Consider the following 20689-nt stretch of genomic DNA (forward strand, 5'->3'; position numbering starts at 1 on the left):
CAAAGAGAGGATGATCTAATATGTTTTTCCATTCACTCTCTGCTCCAAGGGCTATTGTCAGAAAAGCAATTTATCTGCTCTGTAAATTTTTCAGAGATTTATTAAAAATTTGGCAAGATAAGTGTTTTAAGCTTTCTCTCCAGTTACTCATTAAGAGCAAATCCAAAAAAAAATGAAGTGTGTTTAAACTTAAATTTGTTTGAAGAGGAAAAAGTCTTACATTTAGGGGATTGTATTCAACCTTGTATTGGTAATCACTATATTATTTATTTCGTGTATAATCATGCAGAAATGTTGAAATGTAAAAACTTAAAGTTGGAAAGAACCTTACAGGATCCTCTTAAAGGATCATGTAACCCAGTGCTTATCAAGCCTTTTTCCTGTGATCTACAGTTATGTGGTTACATCATGACCCAGTGTACAATATATATGTATAAAAGTCAAGCAAGTTGCACAAAGCTATACTTACCTTAAATGTGAAATGCACTTCAATATATATATATTTTAAATGCTTCCTTGATGTGCACTTTGAAGAAAAGATGCTTATCTTGTCTGTTCTTTGGCATGATGCAGCCTCCTTCCTGCGTGATAGCCTTAGTTTACCATAAATCACATAGCCTTTGTTTAATCTTAAAGTGTAGCTAGGTACTGTATTACTTTAAGACATTTCATGTGTTTGTGTCTTGCTGTCAAATAGGGAGCCAACTGAGCAGCCTGGTGTGAAATTATCAGTCGGGCTTCTCTTTTTGACCCAGATTGCAGGAGGCAGAGTGCTTGAACCTGCACTGGCTTCTAGAATCGGCAAGATAGGAGTGCTATTCAGGTACTTAGGGCTGAGGAATTACCAATGGCCATTTTTTGTCTTCTTAACCTGACAGTCTTACACATTTAATACATAGTAGATAGGTATGTACAGTTTGAATAAATTTAACAAAAAAATGGTATTGATCCAACACTGTTAGGTCCTCAAGTGCACCATCTTAAGATTTTTATGACATGCAAGTCATGATGACAGCAGCTTCTCTTCCTTTTTAAATATTCCTAATACTTAAGAATATCAATGAGTGATCACTGATTAGCTTTATATAAGCATGAGAAGGTGGAATAACTAAAGATAAAACCAGGAAAAAGATAATGAAGAAAGCTAGAATCACTTACTGAAATACATAAATAATATTCATGCATAATTGAAAGAGGAAAGAGTTTTTTTAAACAAAGGAATCTTGAAATAAATACTAACTTTTCTGAGAAATGAATCACTTTTCCAAAAAACAAATTATAATAAGTAAAATGGAATCATGCAATTAAAATATGCAACAAGATAATCTTGAAATGTTTTTTAAAGAAAATTCTAGATATTACTAGGCTTAATAATAAACCTATAATTTAATTTCTCCTCACATATACAATTTTATTAAAAGGGAGAAGTAAAGTGTATTACATGAATGATCCATTTACTTTTCTATTTGATTAACCATCTCTGAAATTCTGTTTAACCCTTTATGGCTTTTTTAAGCAAAAGGATTGCTTGCTCTCTCATGTTGTTCATGGTGTCATGTGATTGCTGTAGCAGGTAGCCTTATAATTAGCAACCACTGGTCATGTCTCCTCACTTTCTTTCATCTTCCAAGGTTGAAATTTTCCTGAGTAATAGATACTTTGACCAGCCAGAAAGTCTTTTGGATACTCTGAGTTTATGACTAGCTCTGGCCTAGTAGAAAATCTCCTGGTTTGTTATAGTCAGCCCTAAATATTACTAACCTGATCTTATAGATACTGAAGTTAATCTATACTTTGTTTTTAATCTGGAACCAGGAAATGGGGTGAGAATTTGGGAATAAGGAAGGAGATTATGGTCGACCGAGCTGATATGATATGTTTGACTTTCAGCACTGATCTTTGAATCCAATGACTTTTTGTGTGTACTATTAAAATAATTTTAAAATTAATATGGATGACATTCTCCACTGAGTTTTCATGTAGTAATTTTGATTTTTAAAATAGTTTCTTTTTCTTAAGTATAAGCACTGAATTGCCTTTTTCTTTTTAAGTTTATTTATTTATTTTGAGAGAGACAGAGACAGCCCAAGTGGGGGAGGGGCAGAGAGAGAAAGAGAGAGAGAGAGAGAGAGAGAAAGAGAGAGAGAGAGAGAGAGAGAGAGAGAGAGAGAGAGAGAATGAATCCTAAGCAGTCTCCACACCATCAGTTCAGAGCCTGACATGGGGCTTGAACTCACAAAACCGTGAGATCATGACCTTAGTGGAAACTAAGAGTCAGACACTTAGCTGGCTGAGCCACCTGGGTGTTCCAGCACTGAATTGGTTTTAAACATAGGTTAGTTGAGTTTAAAAACATTTTCTTCTCATGACAAGAAAATATTTGAAATTTTATTAAAACAGTTTTTGGACTTCTGATGTTTTAACATTTGAGTACTAAATAGTGGTTCATGTGGCATTTATTAATGGGGTATGTTGGTAAGTATTTATCAAAAATGCATATCCTTAATGCCATTTCAGGAATTTGTGTTCAAATATCTAAAATTAGGACAGACCGTGGTTTCTGTGCCTGTGCATTTTTATTTGCCTTAGCCAGCTAAGTCAAATTCCTACTTTTTATGTGTAAATTTAAAAAGTGTCATATTAAGACAAAAAAGAACATCAAAGTATATGTGCTACAAGTCTCTTGACTGCCTATCTTTTTACTCAAAATAAAATGAACAGTGTGCACAAATCCGTATCTCAAAGAAGCAGAGTGCATATATTTTTCAAATATACAAACATTAATATATTTTAAATGGTATTGTTTTATCCACTGTATCATTTGTGTTATAGGAAATAGAAATTAGGAAAACATGCACATGCAGATTTGCCTTCAGGTTTTTAGAAATGTTACTTTGATTTTGAATTTGGTTTTCAGTGCTTTTATGTATGTTTGAAAACTTTTCTCTCTAGAAATGATCAGCCTTGTCACAAAAGAGCCATTAGTAATGGTTGAGCTCAATGGGTCTCTAGAATAGTGCCATTTGAAAGTTGTAATGTTTGAGATGTGTGCGCGTGTGTGTGTGTATGTGTATGTATTTTTCTTTTTCATTAACAAATGAACTCAATGTTGGCATCCCTCTTCTGAGAAAGTTATGGCACATTGTTTGGCCATAACTTGATAGTGCTTGCTCTAGCTCTGAAATATAATTAATTGCTGATGGGAATATAAAAAGTATCTGACTTACAAGCTGCCATTTTTCCATCCCAGTATGTGAACCAAATTCAGCTACCTCAATCCTTGTAACATAGTAAAGTTAAAAATACAAAATCTACTTCATTCATAACCAGGACTATTGCTCAGAGCTGAGAAATAGTGATTATGAAAATGCAATGCATCTGTTCTGCACCAGAATTATTTTATTAGTATTATGATAACATTGACAACATTGCCCTGTCATGTTTAGTTTTAGAGATTTCTAATAACTCATATTTTGATGAAAAGTATTCTTTTTTTTTTTTGCTAAAAAAATTGCAATTCTTTGAGGACAATGGGCCAATCACAAATTTCAGATTGTCTTTCCTTTTTATTTATCTATTGTTGGCTAACAACTCCCATCCCCAACTTAATGGCTTAAAATAACATCAATCTATTATTTCTCCTGACTTTGTGGACTGACTGGATTCAGTTGGATAGTAGCTCTACTCCACTTGGTATAACTGAGGTCACAATTGCAATTGCCTTCACCAATGAGCTCTGCTAGTGATGGGCTGTCAATATGGCCTTTTATTCTCCAGGGTTTCTCTCCCTGTGACTTCTTGTCTAAGTCTGTATCAAACTTCCTTTTAGCATAACATGTGGTTTCCAAGAGGACAAACTCCAATGTACAACAGCTTATGAAATCTCTTGTTTGTATCACACATGCTAATCACACAAAGCAAGTCACAGGGCCAAATTCAGAGTCAGTGTGGGAGAGAACTGCACGAGGACATGAGTACTGATAGACATGGCCAATTGGGAGCCACCAATGTAATAGGCTGTCACATCTCCATAATAAATTCTAGTAGAGAACAGCAAGTAGTGAGTATGGTTGAATGGAAGAGTAATAAGCAGTATAATTTGAACTAAATGATAAGTTGTATAAATAACTTCACAAAATTATAATTACCACCCTTGATTGTATTTGGAGGATGCTTTTAGGAAATGAAAAGGGAAGGAAGTATACTAAAATTGGAACATGTAACTTTGTATCCTATTAGTCTTTTTTGAAAGATAATAAATCACCGTGAAAGAATATGTTCACTTTTTGACAGAGTGTTCTTAATATGTGTCCTGAAAATAGATAAGATGTACCTAATAAGCAATTGTGACATGGCTTCTATTTAGAGTTTAATTCTCCCAGTCTTTCCCTTTTCTCCCTTTCACACTCATTTTCACTTCCTAACATGCACATACACACACGTCTGCCTTTTCCTAGGTTATCATAATTATATAGGATTTTTAGATTCTTTAACTATTTAGGATTTTCAGTACATTAAATGCCCTATCCGGTAAAATAACTGAGTCACTGGAAATTCTAACATTCCTAATTGGAAGAGGAGAATTAACAATTTTCTAGGGATTTAGGGACTACATAGAGAAATACAGCATCACATTTTAAACTTCCTAAACTAAAAATATTTTTCTCTTTTTGGGGAGCCTGTGTGGCTCAGTCAGTTAAGCATCTGACTCTTGATTTCAGCTCAGGTCATGATCTCATGGTTCGTGGGACTGAGCCCTGAAGGGCTGCAAGCTGACAGTGTAGAGCCTGCTTGGGATTCTCTCCCTCCCTCTCTCTACCCCTCCCTGATCACATACACACTCTCTCAAAATAAATGAATAAACATTTAAAATATATTTTTTCTCTTTTTGTGTAAATAGGGTTTTTTTTTAAGCACTGCTTTTCTTTCTCTAATCACCATAACTATTTTTTTCCTGTCTACTTCTTTTTTAAATATTATTTTATCCTGACAAACCAATTAATACTTTTTGATGTATTTGGAGCAGGGGGTAGTTTGTTGACAAATGTATTTTAGAGGGTCCATATAGTATTCTGAGCAAGAACCAGATCTTTGGAATCCTCCAGCTCTGGATTATGGTCATAGCCTAGCCAGTTACTAGCTGTTAAGCCTTAGAAGTTTCCTTCACCTCTCTAACCCTGTGCACGTTCATCTGTAAAAGGTGATGGGAAAGGTTGTATATATTAACTAACTCTTGGAAAAAGTATTTGCACTGTGTTGACACAGCGCTGTAGTTATTTTACACCTTTTAATCCCTTAAATGAGAAGTATTAAATAGGAAACATCTTTCACATTTACATAAAATTAGTTTCTCTGATAATTATAAGGTCCTATTTAGTTCTATTTGGCCCCTTTGTATAAGTAGTACTTAGCTAGAAACTGCAGTGAAATCATGCAAGAATATAGGACAGGAAGAGAAAGCAGTGATCCCATGGTAATTTGAATGGAAACTACCAAATTGATAATATATGAGGAAGAGAAAGGAAAAAGCCATGGGTCAAATGAATCTTGGAAACGTTTTAGTCTCAGAAACCCCTTTGCTCCCCCTGTAAGTCTCATACTTAATGCTCCAGAATTTAACATTTTATTCTGGATAAAAACGGTTACAGTTTCCATTTATGAAAACTCGTTCATTCATGACTTGATTTTACCTTTGAGGAAACTTCAGAAAAGAATGACTACCAGAGGTATTATAAGCTGTGTTCTCAAATGCTTTTCTCATTATCCTCTTTAACATTTTTTTCTGGAAGCACCTTAGTGACGAGTGTGATAAGGTTAACTGTGTGTGCCTGTGTGAACTGCTTATGTTGATAACGGAGGGCAGTCATAGCAGGAACACAGCACAGCATGTTCCACCATGGAGCAGCCACCATGCTCTCAAGGCCAGCCATGCTGCCAATCTTGGGTTAGCATCTGTGGTGAACAGTGCACCCTGTATTTTCTTCAGCATATAAATGAATTGACAGTCATTTATAGAGAATAAGTTTTTGTGAAAGTAAACACAATTTTCAACCCTTGATAAACTGTTAAAAAAGAGGAAATGGATGGAAGATGGATAATTTTGACAGACAGAAAAGGCTTGAAGAGAAAAAGATAATATCTGTGGGTGTGTAAGACACTGTCTTCAGACGATAGAAACATCCACTCTGAGAATAATAGATAAAGAGTTCAAAGTTTCAAAAGGAAACCAACCCGTCCTCAGAGTAATTGTAAACATGTGGAATGCATCTGTGTGAAGATGAAATTACATAATTTGTTAATAAAATGAAATGAAAATTGTGGGCATTTCATTTAGTTTTGTTTTTTAGTTATTTTAAAGAGAGTGGAAGGAAATAGGGAGGTCATTAGGAAGGAATGAGGGAAGAAAGTGAATGTATATATATTTATTCCAAGTAAAGATGATGCTAGTTGTTTTCTGCTTTATCAATAACATCACTCATTCATAATGAATCTCACCTGGTCAAATGACTGGGTAGAAATAGTGGAGATTATTTTGGAATTGTGTAATACAAAAGTAGTGAACTGGTGTCAAATGATTTGTCCTTAAGCATTATTATGTGCTTACTGGCTAAATGCTTTTGTGAAACTGATTTTCACCAAAAAATATATGTTTAATCATTAGGCTTGCATCTGAGCAACTCTTGACTTGTTGAAAAAATAATTTATTTCTAAATGATGATTATTTCCAAGTATTAATAAGGTAGTGATAATGATACTAAGAAAATTTTATTCCAGATAGAACCAGAAAGTAATACTGTTTCTCCAGTTGTACCTGAAATTTCCACTTCTGTTTAGCGCCACCACTCTTTGGTCTGAAAATCTGAGTTGCTCATTTCCACTTGAAGTTTTTATTTTGAGACAGTGGAAGAAAGAAGTAATCATTTCTTTCTCACATTGTGATTTTTTCTTTTCATTTTAACTTTGATAGCATGGAAATCCATCTTCTTTTTGTAGAATAGCTTAAGTAGACATACCATTCTTTGAGCTTATTTAAATACAGGTTGTATTACAGTTGCTCAGTGAGGTATCCGTGAGACTGTCATTTGAGAAAGCCACTGAATTATCACTTATGACCTGACTTTCCTTAGTATGCTGAATGACTATGAACAGAAGACACATCATTGAGCCTAAATTTTGATTTTCTTTGGAAGTATAAGTTTAAACAAAGGTTGTAGGCATCTTTGATATTGGTAAACTGCAGAATACCCTTCACACAATTATAGTTATGGGAGAATTGTTTGGTATCAATAGTTTTATTTTAGGTATATTGGGCTTTGGTGAAAATTTCTGTCCAAGAACTTGGAAGAATGCCTAGCATATATATAGTAAGTGCTCAGAGCAGTTTTATGAAAGACCATCTACTATGTGCCAGATTTCTGTGAGGGATTCAAAAAACCCTATGAAATAAGATACCTGTGTGGTAGTATTGATGAGAAAGAAATTCTGTGTAATGGAACAAAAGTTTTCTCTACCTTGGAAAATTTTCTGAAGACAGATTCAGGAAGATTTTTTTTTTAATTTTTTAAAAATTTATATTTAGTTTTGAGAGACAGAGAGAGACAGAGCACAAGTGGAGAAGGGGCAGAGAGAGAAGGAGACACAGAATCGGAAGCAGACTCCAGGCTCTGAGTTGTCAGCACAGAGCCCGACGCGGGCTTGGACTCACGAACTGTGAGATCATGACCTGAGCCGAAGTCAGACGCTCAACCGACTGAGCCACCCAGGCGCCCCTCAGAAAAGATTTTAATTGCAGGTCAGAGATGATATCTGAAGGGGATGGATTTGGATTGTAAACAAAGGAGATTATGTTAAGTCTATGAGCTTGGGAATTTCATGGTACTGCAGATTCCCTCTGTGGATCATTGTAGTTTGTGGGACAATCTAAATGTTCTTTGGAATCCACATTTTCTATGTGGTGGCCATCATTTCATAGGGAACATAGTAAAGACAGGTTCTGGTAGATATCATTACCCTTTTGTGGTAACTTTTCAAAAGCAGTATGTCCTACAGGTTTTGTGGGTTTGTTTGTTTGGTTTGGTTTGGGTTGGGTTTTTTTGTTTGTGTGTGTGTGTGTATGTGTGTGTGTGTGTGTTTTGCTTTTTCTGCCCTCTGTTTCTCCCAGTGAAGGTCAGGCCACCCCAAGTTATTTTGATAAATAGGAAGAGTTTGCTATTTGTGGGAATGAGTTGGGGGAGGAAGGGGACTTATGCAAAAATAAACAGCAGAAAAAGCAGTATGTAAGTTCTATATGTGTAGTTAGTTTACTTTAGAGTTACAGGAGGTAATGAGTGCTTCCAGTTCAGAAGAGCAAGCATTTGTTTTGGCTACTTATCAGTGTAAGTCTAGCTCATTGGAAAATTTAAAAAAGTGTGAATTTGAGGAGCTGATAGATTATTTTATTAGAATTCCTATCTATATATTTTTGGCTGATGACTTGCTAAATGGATTTTGGTCACTTGAGTTTAGAAGTACCATAATAAAAACTCTTTTGACAGGTTGGCTAGGAATTGCTATGTAGACACTCCCCCCATCTCCTCCCCACTTCAAATAGGGATGAGGATAGCAGACACAAGGAAACCACTTGCTAGACTCTTAAAATGATCCCTCTTTCTGCCTATTGTATTGATCAAGGCATGAGTTGTTGAAGACCTGGACTAGGGAGATAGCAAAGAGAATGACAAGGAAGAGACTCTAAGTGGTAGAATTGGTAGAACCTGGTCACTTTGAATAGATAAGTATATATTATAGCAATCATTAATATTTATTATTCACTGAGTAATATGTAGATTGTTTTACTATTATTGTCTCATTTAACTTTCTCAACCATTTTATAAAGTATAGGTACTATTATCATTATAAGTTGATTAATTTGATTAAGCTCACATAGTTAATAATTGTCAGAATTAGAACTTAAAACTGGGGTTTGTCTGAACCCAAGCCCTGTTTTAAAGGATATTCACTTATCAGAGCTTAGAAGAAAGAGTGTTGCCAACATTTTTAGTTAGGAGACAAATGCCCATTAGAAGTCTAATTTAATGTTCATCATCATTATACATATAACATGAACTTTTTTCTCTTTTTTAAAAATTATTTCTTTATTTATATTTTTAGTGCGACTTCATGACAGCATATCAGAAGAGGGCTTCCATTATTTGGTGTTTGATTTGTAAGTACAACACACTTTGTGTTCATTTATTTTTGCTATTTGAAAACCACTTTTAATTAAATATTTTTTTTTCTAATTTATAGTCTAAATTAATGACTGTAGTTTTTTTAGGTGTTCTTCAAATAACATTCACTCTAATTCTTTTGAAAAAATGTGACTGTTCAGGAGTGTTTATTTAAAACTTAAGTTAATCTAAATAGGTGAAACAGTTATGAGTCTATTGTTTGGATTGTTCACAGTGATATTATAAGCAGTTATCAGTTTTATCTTTGGGCATACAAAGGACTGATGTGAGCTAATTTTCCATTGAATATTTTGGACTATGTATACCCACTTTATTGTCTTATGTAGAAAGAACCATAGCTAACCTCATACTCAGTGGTGAAAAACTGAGGACTTTTTTCTGTAAGATCAGGAACAAGATAAGGATGTCCACCTCACCAGTTTTATTCAACATAATCAGACAAGAAAAAGAAATAATAGGCATCCATATTGGTAAAGAAGAAGTAAAACTTTCACTATTTATAGATGACATGGTAGCATACATAGAAAACCCTAAAGACTCCACCAAAAAACTATTAGAAGTAATAAGAAGTCAAGATGCAGAATACAAAATTAATATGCAGAAACCAGTAGTGTTTCTATACACTAATAACAAAGTAGAAGAGAAATTAAGAAAACAGTTCCATTCATAATTGCACCAAAAAGAATAAAAGGCTTAGGAATAAACTTAACCATGAAGGTGAAACACCTGTAATCTGAAAACTATAAAATAATGACAAAAGAAATTAAAGATGACATAAACAAATAGAAAGATACTCCACCCTTATGGATTGGAAGAATTAATATTATTTAAATGTTGTTACTACCCAAAGTGATCTACAGATTCAGTGCCATCCTATATCAAGAGCATTTTTTGCAGAACTAGAAAAAATAATTCTAAAATTTGTATGGAACCACCAAAAACCCCAAATAGCCAAAGCAGTCTTGAAAAAGAAGCACAAAGGTGGAGGTGTCACGATCCCAGAGTCCAAGATATACTACAAAGCTGTAGTAATCAAAACACTATGGTACTGGCACAAAAATAGATACATACATCAATGAAACAGAATAGAGGGCCCAGAAATAAACCCATATTTATATAGTCAATCTATGATAAAAAAGACAAGAATATGGAAAATGGAGAAAAAGCCAGTCTTTTCAATAAATAGTGCTGGGAAAACTGGACAGCTACATGCAAAAGAATGAAACTAACACCACACATAAAATAAACTCAAAATGGATTGAAGACCAATAACTTTGATAAGAGCCATAGCAACATTTTTTCTAGCTATGTCTCCTAAGGCAAAGGAAACAAAAGCAAAAATAAACTGTTGGACTACATGAAAATAAAAAACTTTTGCACAGCAAAGGAAGCCATCAACCTATTTGCAAATGGTATATCTAATAATGGGTTAATATCCAAAATATGTAAGGAATCTATACAACTCAATACTAAACAAACAAACAAGCAAAACAATCCAATTAAAAAAATGGATAGGGGACCTGAATAGACATTTTTCCAAAGAAAACATACAGAAAGTCAAGAGACACATGAAAAGATGCTCAACATTACTAATCATCAGGGAAATGTAAATTAAAACCACAAGGAGATATCACCTTACACCTAAATGGCTAAAACCAAATACACAAGAGACAAGTGTTAACAAGGATATGGAGAAAAAGGAACCTTGTGTACTACTGGTAGAAATGTAAATTTATACAGCCACTGTGGAAAGCAGTATGGAGGTTCCTCCAAATTAACAATAGAAATACCATATTATCTAATAATCCCACTCTTTGGGTATTTACCTAAAGAACATGGCAACACTAATTTGAGAAGATACATGCATCCCTATGTTCATTTTAACATTATTTACAATAACCAAGTTATGGAAGCAACTTAAGTGTCTACCAGTATATGAATGGATAAATAACATGTGGTATGTATATACATACACACACATGCACACATATGCAGTGGAACATTACACAGCCACAGAGAAAGGATGACATCTTGCCATGTGCAACAATATGGTTGGAGCAAGAGGGTATTATGCTAAGTAAAATAAGTAAGACTGAGAAAGACAAATACCATATGATTTCACTCACATGTGGAATATAAAAAAAAAAAAAAAACAAAAAACAAGTGAATAAACAAACAAAAAGCAGAATCAGAGAACAAACTGATGGTTGCCAGAGGAAAGAGAGTTGGTGAGGATGGGCAAAATGAGTGGGGAGTGGGAGATACAGGCTTCCAGTTAGGGAATGAATAAGTCACAGGAATTAAAGACATAAGGGAATATTTTCAGTGATATTATAATAGTGTCATATGGTGAGAGATGGTAGGTACACTTGTGAATGTATAATGTATAGAGATGTACCTGAAACTAATGCAACACTGTATGTCGACTATACTCAGATAAATAAATTAAAAATAAATACATTATAATTAAAATAATGGAAAAAAGATGCAAGGAAGGATTCTTGAGGTTGGTTTATTCAGGGGTTCAACAACAATATCAGCCTCCCATCTTTTACTTCAGCTTATTGACTTTCTTCTCAGATTGGTATGGTTCAAGGTATTATATACAGACATGCTAATATCCAGTGGAAGACATTGTCTCTTCTTCTTAAAAAAATTTTTTTAAATGTTTATTTTTGAGAGAAAGAGAAAGAGAATGAGAGAGAGAACGAGCAGGTTGGGGGCAGAGAGAGATGAAAACACAGAATCCCAAGCAGGCACCAGGCTCTGAGCTGTCAGCACAGAGTCCAGAGTGGGGCTCAAACTCACAAGCCATGAGATCATGACCTGAGCCAAAGTCAGATGCTTAACCAACTGAGCCACCCAGGCACCCCTGTCTCTTCTTCTTTATAAGAATAAAATATTTACCCAATAAATATCCCATTTTGTCTCATTGGCCATGATGGGGTCACATGCCAACCCATAACCAGTCACTGGCAAGAGGAATAGAATTACCAAGGTTGACTTAGACTAATCCGAATTTGTAAATGAAGTTCTATTAACTAGAATAAATAAGTTTGCTCTGCCCAACTGGGATATAGTGAGACAGGCAATACACATGGCTGGTAGGGGTTTAAAAGGAACACAATTTCTGGAATTCAAAATGTCCATACCATTTGACATAGTAATTTCACTTCTATAAACAAAGTCCATGGAAAGTATACCCTAAATTTATCTAAATTTAGATGAAGCTTTATGCCAAAATATGTTCATATGTTCACTGCATCAGCTTTTATAATGGGGAAAAAAGAAAGAAAGCCAACTTAAGGATCCAATAATAGAGAAACAGTTGCATAATTATGGTAAATTCATATAATGGACTATTGTCTAGCATTTTCATGTGTTTGGGAAACAAGAAAAAATACTGTTTCTTATGAATCTAAAGATAGGTTAGTGTTAAATTTTGGTTAATTCAAAAAAATTTGGTTAATTCAGCCCTTCAGTGATATCATTAAGAAATCAAGTTTTTTCTGCCTTTCTGTTTGTTTTCTGTAGTATGTGAGCTGGTTCTCAAGTTGGCTACCTCATTTTCAGGCATCAGTGACTTTCAAAGTCAGGAAAAGGGCAGTATTAATGCCATTGCGTTAATCCTTTCCAGCAGAGTCCCTCACAAGACAATCTGTTATTGAATCCTTGTTTAGAACTGCTTCTCATGCCCATGCCTAAATCAAGTATTGAGGAGGGGAGTGGGATTACAATAGGCGTACCTCTTATAAATTTAAAAATGGGAGGGAACTGGCCTTCCCTGAATCACCGTATGTATAGTCAGATAAGACTTAAATCATGGCTTTGTTAAAAGAAAATAGGGGATTTTTTGCCTGTTGGGTAGGCAGCCAAGTATGTCTGCCATATTGGTGACTAGTGTATGCTGGAGAATAGAGACTGAAGCTCTGATTATGCATAGTCCTACTGTATAGGCTCCTTCTCCATAATCACAGTCCATCCATGACTTGTTGATATGGCTGTAGTTTGGTACCACTCCATATGGTGTTATTAGTTCCTCTTCAGTCCTTTCTCAGAGCTCATATTTTTACTTTCTCCATTGTTCTTTCTTCCTTTATGATGTTCCAAGATCCCTTCTTTTATGATTTCCTTTCTTCTTTAATTTCCTTTCTCCTTTACGCATTCTTTTAGAAATGGTTGTTTTGCTAGCAACAAATGTTTGCTGGCAACAAATTCTTAGTTTCCTTGTTTCTGACAATATCTTGATTTCCCTCTTCACTCCTGAAAGATATTTTTGCTAGATAAAAAATTCCAGGGGGCACCTGGGTGGCTTAGTTGGTTGAGCTTCCAACTCTGGATTTTGGCTCAGGTCACAATCTCATGGTTCGTGAGTTTGAGCCCCACATTGGGCTCCACACTAGTGTGGAGCCTGCTTGGGATTCTCTCTCTCTCTCTCTCTCTCTCTCTCTCTCTCTGTGCCCCTTCCTGTTCACATTTTCTCTTTCAAAATAAATAAACTTAAACAAAATCTAGGTAAGCAGTTATATTCTTTTAATGTGTCAATTCCTTCTGGATTCTTTGATTTTTTATGAGAAAATTTTTGTCATTCTGTTTTCCCCCTAAAAGTAAGGTGTCATTTCTCTCCAGCTATTTTAAAGATATTTTTCTTTGTAGCTTTTAGAAGTTTGACTATGATGCGTCTCAGCTTGAATTTCTTAGAGTTTATCTTATTTGGTGTTCGCTAACCTCTTGAATATACAGGTTTATGTCTTCTGCCAAACTTGGGAACTTTTTAGACGTTGTTTCTTTGAATACTTGTTTAGCCTTCCCTTTTGTTCCCTTCTCTTTCTGGAACTTGATAATATGAATGTTAGATCCTTTGTTATAGCCCCATACGTTCCTGTGGCTCTTCATTTTTTTTTTTTTTTCCTCTTGGTCAGATTAGGTAATTTATACTGTTTTTGACTTGTCCTTTCTTCATTTTTTTTTTCATTCTGCTGTTGAATGTATCCATTGGGTTTTTCATTTCAGTTATTCTTTTTTCAGTTCTATTTTGACTATTAGTTTTTCTATAAATTCTTGGTCTTTACTGAGACTTCCAATTTTTTCTGTTTGTGTCCATAATTGATCACTGAAGCATTTTTATTAAGCTGATCAAAAGTCCTTATCAGGTAATTCCAACAGCCTTGTCATCTTAGTGTTGTTGGTATTGGTGTTGGTATTAGTGTGTTGGTATTGGTATTTACATTGTTTTTTTCTCATTAATATGGAAATTTTCTTGGTTCTTGATATCATATGTGATTTGGTATTATATCTTGGACATTTAGGTATTTTTTTATGAGACCCTATATTTAATTTAAATCTTTTTAGGTATTATTTTATGAGACCTGGATTTAATTTAAATCTTCTTATCAGGCCTCCTTTGATACCACACTGGCAGGGGTAATTAGGTGCCATCTTATTACTTTCAGGTGAGGGTAGAAGTCTAGGTGTCCTATTTAGCCTCCTATGGCATCCCAGGGGTGTGCCTCCTTACTGCTGCACAGGGCTGGGAAAACAGGGATTTATTTTTTTTCATGCATGTAGTGAGAGAGATGCATCTACTCACTTTTTTAGACTTGTTATTTCTTTATAGATTTAATTCGTTAGATCTCCTTTGTTATATAAATCAAGGATATATTATTATAAACTGGGATATGTCTTTCATGTTATGATGAATGCTAGAATGAAAAACACTTTTGCTAATGCTCATTTACCTGAGTACTGTTATTCAGGTTTGACCACAGCTCTATCAGAGAGGATATGTTTTTCCTATACCCTCTTATGTTCAATACATGAAGGCACGTGAATCAGACTAAATGAAGATTGACAGAATGAAAGGTACACAATTTTTATAAATGTTTGTGTGTGTGGGAGTTTTTAGAAAAGGAATAAAAGTAAAAGAAGCAGTTAAGGTGTCAAATTCTTGTCTTAGATGCTAAGAATTGCTCTTTCCCTGGTATATGGAACAGATACCTTCCTCACAGGGAAATTTATTGTCTGCTTTTGGGCAGATAAGGGAAAGGCAGAGAATTCTTCACGTATTTGTTGATTCTCATTTGACTTTAGATCAAAATAGTCTTTTTGGCAAAGTGGCTTATTGTGGAATGGTATATTCTGATCTTTTTGCCAGAGCAGCTTATTGTGGAGTAGTATATCCCATCCGCTTCAGCTCCAAGAAGCACGTCAGTGTTAGGTCAGTTGTAAAAGGGCAACACGCTTCTTCCCATGCCATGCCACTTTTCCACAGTTACCAAGTTATTTATATTCACATTTAAAATTTTATAGTTTTTTATATTCCTTACTAATGGAAGGAATGATAAGAATCACAGAATTTAGAATAAAGTTTATTTTTTCATACATCTTTTTTTTAAATGAACTTATAAAACTTATAAAAAACAGTTCATGTGGAAAGAAAATATAATTTTCAGTTACAGTGGATCATATCTGTTGTAATGATATTTGTTATTAATGTCTCTGAAACCAAATGTAGACTTTTCAAGGTTTAAGTTTACATTTGAACCATAGTAACATCAAATATGCTGCATCAGGCCATTAAACCTCTGTTACTAGCTTGAAGAACTCAGACTCTTTGGAATTATTCTTAAATGTTTAAGAGAAGAGTTAAGACCAGTTTTCATCAAAATGCTTTGCCAGTAAATGAGATTAATAAACTAGCTCAATACAATCCTATAAAGTACTCAGTTTTAGAAAGTTAGAAAACAATGGTTGTAAGTATAGATATTCAGTGACTAAAAAGACATTGTAGCAAATATAATTCCTCTAAATTAATCATTGTGGTTACTCTATGAAGAAGAAGAGTAGCTTGAGAACAATGCACATTGTATACATAGTTAAGAAAAGTATGGTCTCAGAGTTATCGATGAAGTACTCCCATGGGGAAATTAGAGGCCATTTAACCAATCAGATCCAAGATAAAATAACTACTTGAATTCCTAAAGAAGGAATGTTCCTGTGTTTGCCCTTTTGATGATGGTTTTGGCAGTGTGGTACTTGTGCATACTTCCTATGGAATGTCAGCTATTCACAATCTAATGGGAAGTTCTATTTTTATAGGTGCACTGAGTTTTCTTCTAATGGAATAGTTTTCCCTTTCTAAAAAGCAAAACAGAAGAGGCAGTGAGTTCCATTAAAAAAAAAAGTTTCTTCTTGCTATTTTAAATTTACATTTTTCATGTAGGTATCCATCCACCATTTCCAACTATAAAGCATTAGTAATTCCTTTTGCAAACAGACTCAGGAATCAGTGGGAAAGACTTGCATGAAACCAAAGACCTCTTCACAGCAAATAATGAATCCTTCTCCTTCAGGGTTTATGCCTAGCAGGATTTTCAGGCACACCTCGGGAACTCTGGGAGATAAGAGATGTGGATTTATCTGAAATCTAAGGGAAGGCTGGGCAAGGAAGTAATGGAGCTAGAATTATAGTCCCTAAGGGAAAGGCCAACAGACAGAGCCATTGGCCTTAGGCAGATAAGACAGACCCAGTCCATTTCTTTGAGAAATAGGCCTTGACAAGGGCAGTCATCTGAACGTGATATATATATTTCAGGAACTGAATGTCAGAGAAGATCTGTATTCTATGCATGCTGGGTGAATGTATAATGAAGTATAGAAATATCATAGCCCTTTCTAAGTAAACGTATAAGAGAATAAGACTTGGGTTGGATTTTGTAATCTCAGTAGGGAGCTAAAGTAGATAGATTAGATTAAGGTTTATTGGCAAAAGTGCTGACCCTGAATGAAGACTTAAGTTTCAGTCTCAGAGCTACCCACGGCTAAACATTTAACATTATGTTTCCTCTAAGCCTCATTTTTTTCTCATACAGAATGAGGCTGTGGGACCAGTTGAATATTTTTTAGACATCGCTAAGTCCTTTATTGTTCTGTGAGGCCAAGATGCTGTTCTCATCAATTTGAGATTTCTGGTAGAATTAATAGGACTCCTAATGTAATTTTTAAATATTAGAAGATTTATTATGATTTGAAGCTATTAGAGAAAAATTCTGTTCTTAAATCTTTAAAAAGAACTTTTTTCTCCACCAGCAAAAACAAATCTAAATCTTTAAAAAGAACTTTTTTCTCCACCAGCAAAAACAAATCTTGGCACATGAAATACTTCTTTTTTTTTTTTCTGTTTTAAAGTGTTTGCGTTTTTGTCCCCATGTAAGAAATTCTTTTCATCAAATATGTAATGGGTATCTACTAGATGCAGGACCCTGTGCCTAATGCTTTAGGGGAAAAAAAAGTAGTGTTTCTGAGCATTTAAAAATAAATGTTCCATTCTGATAATTTCAAAATAGAGTACTCAGAGAATCTGATGTCTTCCCTCTCAGTGCCCCGTTTTATTATTGTTGTACCAGTCAGAATACTTGGTCAAGTTGCATGTTTTGTAATTATTACTAGTAAGACATGCATATTTTTTACTTTTACAAATTTGAAACTATATAAATATAAAATGCTTTTCAAAAACTATACCCCTTGCACTGAGGAGCTGATTGCTGTGTTGGCAATATCAAGACTAAAAGACTAAAAGATAAGACACCATCCCTTTTTTTGAAGATTTTATAGTTCAGAGAGTGGATTAGACAGCTTCAAAAAAAAAAAAAATCTGTACTATAGACCTAATGTAGTAAAAGCTATTAAGTTACACAGAGGTTTGGGGGAGAGAGCCAACATTCATTCAGTCAGGGATGTCAGGAAACAATGGGAAGAACTGAAGTTGAAGCAGACATAATTACTTTGTCTATGTTTTCATTCAACAAATACACACTTAATCTGTGCTTATTCTCTACCAGCACTGTGGATAAGCTGATTGAAGGGAAGGTGAATGAAAATTTTGCCTTTAAAAGAACCAAAAGCAACCTTATGCTTGTTGGGTTAATAGCATTCTTTCATCTAGTAAAATATTTGGTTGCAAAACCAACAGGACAGTTTTACAGGACACATAGATACAGTGTAACAAGTTTCACAATATCTATGAACACATCTGATGTGTGCCCTAGTCACTTAATCACCTTTGTGGTTATTTGGTAAAATTCTTCTGTTATGCTCATAAAATTCTCCTGCATCTCACAAAGCATATATATTCCACATATATTCCAATGATTATTAAATCTTTTCAGGGGTGGAGAGCTAGTCTGATTTTTCTGGCCATCTGTGGCCCATTATTCACAGCAAATTTTAGCCTTCCTAGAACCTAGCTAGTCTAAAATTTCATTTGTCTTATTGTTGATTTTAGTATTATTGATCACATTTGATTTATAACAGTGTATATAGTAAACAGTGGTGGCAAACATGATTTCCACTCTCAGATCAAACTGAATGCACAGATTGAAGATTATTTGGTTTATCAGCACACTGTAAACAGCACTTGAGAATAGGCCTCTTGGTTAAACTACTGTCAAAACAAAAATAAATCAATAATTACAGTATAGCATGACTTGTGCCATATTTTGCTGTGTGCATGCAAAGAGAGGTCAGATTGGACGTGTGAACCCAGTTAGAATTTGGCTACACTAGCATTCAGGTAGAAGATATTAAGTCCCTGAAGTAAGCTGTTGGTAGAAACAAAAAAAGAAGTTCTAAGGTACAAACCCTCTGAATGTACTTTAGAACAAAGTTGAGTCTGTGAATTTTTTTAGTTGATACTTTATGCAGGAAACAGTCAATCTGTGTAACTTGGAGGATATTTTAAATAACAAATCCAAACGCCGTAAACATACTGTGTTTCTCATTTGTTTTTAGAAAACTGTTTGAATCCAAATATATTGGCTATTTTTATTTATTTAAGAATTTTTTTTTTTACATTTATTTATTTTTGAGAAACAGAGTGAGACAAAGTGTGAGCAGGGGAGGGGCAGAGAGAGAAGGAGACACAGAATCTGAAGCAGGCTCCAGGCTCTGAGCAAGCGGTCAGCACAGAGCCTGACACGGAGCTCGAACCCATGAACTGTGAGATCATGACCTGAGCCGAAGTTGGACACTCAACTGACTGAGCCACCCAGGTGCCCCTATTGGCTATTTTTAAAATAAATTTATCGTCCACTATAGTAGAAATCTATAATTCTAGAATTGTAGAGGGTCACTGATGGGAAAATACAGTTTTCACAAGGTTATGCTAAACAATTTCAGTGTCCAATTAGTTGGAAAATTAATAAAATGGTCATGATTCTGCCATGTCACACTTCAGAATCAGTTGTCTATATCTGCAAAATCACTTACTGAGATTTTGGTTGGGATTGTGTTGAATATATAGATCAAGTTGGTAAGAACTGGCATCTTCACAATATTGAATCCTCCTATCCATAGCCATAGAATATCTATTTATTTCTTTGAGATCTTTCATCAGAGTTTTATACTTTTCCTCCTATAGATCTTTTACATATTGTGAGCCTTAAACCTAGGTTTTTCATTATTGGGGAGTGCAATGTAAATGGTAAAGTGTTTTTAATTTCAATTTCACTTGATCATTTATAACATATAGGTAATTTCCTGTATATTTTTTCTCATTCCTGATTTCAGTGGGAGAGCTTCAAGTTTCTGGCTCTTAAATATGGTGTTAACTTTTTATATTTTGCTGATGTTCTTTATCAAGTTGAGGGAGATCATTTCTGTTCCTAGTTTGCTGAGAGTTATTATCATGAATGGGTGTTTAATTTTTGTCAAATTGTTTTTCTACATCAACTGATATAATCATGTGATTTTTCTATTTTTGCCTGTTAATGTGATAGATAGCATTAATTGATTTTCACATGTTAAACCAGCCTTGCATACCGGAAACAAATCTCTTTTTTATGGTATAAAATTCTTTTTATACAATATTGGATTCAATTTCTTAATATTTTGTTGAGGATTTTCATGAAGGCTTTTGGTCTATAATTTTCTTGTGTCTTTATCTTGTTCTGGTGTTAGAGTAATTCTGACTTCACAGGATGTGTTGACATGTGCTCACTTCTTTTTTCTGGGAGAAATTGTGAAGACTTAGTATCATTACTTAAGTATTTGGTATAATTTACCGGTGAATCCATCTAAGCCTACTTTATGTTTTGGGAAGTTATTAATTAACAGTTCAATTTCTGTATTAGATAGGCCTATTTCTATTGTCAGTTTCTTCTTGTCTGATTTTGGCAGATTGTATCTTTCAAGAAATTGGTCTACTTCATCTAGGGCCCAGAGTTACTAATATTACTTTATTGTCCTTTTATTGTCCATGGTATCCATAGTGATGTCTTCTCTTTCATTTGTGATACTGGTATTTTGTGTCTTCCCTTTTCTTAGCCTGGCTTATCCATTTTATTGATCTTTAAAAAGAACGTTTTTGCTTTTCATTTTTCTCTGTTGAGTTTCCATTTTCAGTTTTATTGACTTCTAATTTTTATTTCTTTTCTTCTTATTTTGGACTTAATTTGCTCTTC

General features: G+C 34.4%; 1 protein-coding gene and 1 long non-coding RNA gene across 19 annotated transcripts in view; both read left to right on the forward strand.

The window, feature by feature from the left end:
• CAMK2D (calcium/calmodulin dependent protein kinase II delta) overlaps positions 1-20689 on the forward strand; it is a 310654-nt gene that overhangs the window by 147422 nt on the left and 142543 nt on the right. For all 18 annotated transcript variants that reach the window (XM_027063212.2, XM_027063289.2, XM_015074797.3 and 15 more), the window contains exon 4: positions 9151-9205. In XM_027063212.2, coding sequence (XP_026919013.1) covers positions 9151-9205 — 55 coding nt within the window. The remainder of the gene's footprint in view (positions 1-9150; positions 9206-20689) is intronic.
• On the forward strand, positions 10637-18853 carry LOC128314483 (uncharacterized). Its single transcript, XR_008296185.1, has 2 exons — positions 10637-14539; positions 14583-18853. It is a non-coding gene; the product is annotated as an uncharacterized LOC128314483 (long non-coding RNA).

Source organism: Acinonyx jubatus, chromosome B1 (assembly GCF_027475565.1).
Source record: "Acinonyx jubatus isolate Ajub_Pintada_27869175 chromosome B1, VMU_Ajub_asm_v1.0, whole genome shotgun sequence".
NCBI lineage: Eukaryota > Metazoa > Chordata > Mammalia > Carnivora > Felidae > Acinonyx > Acinonyx jubatus.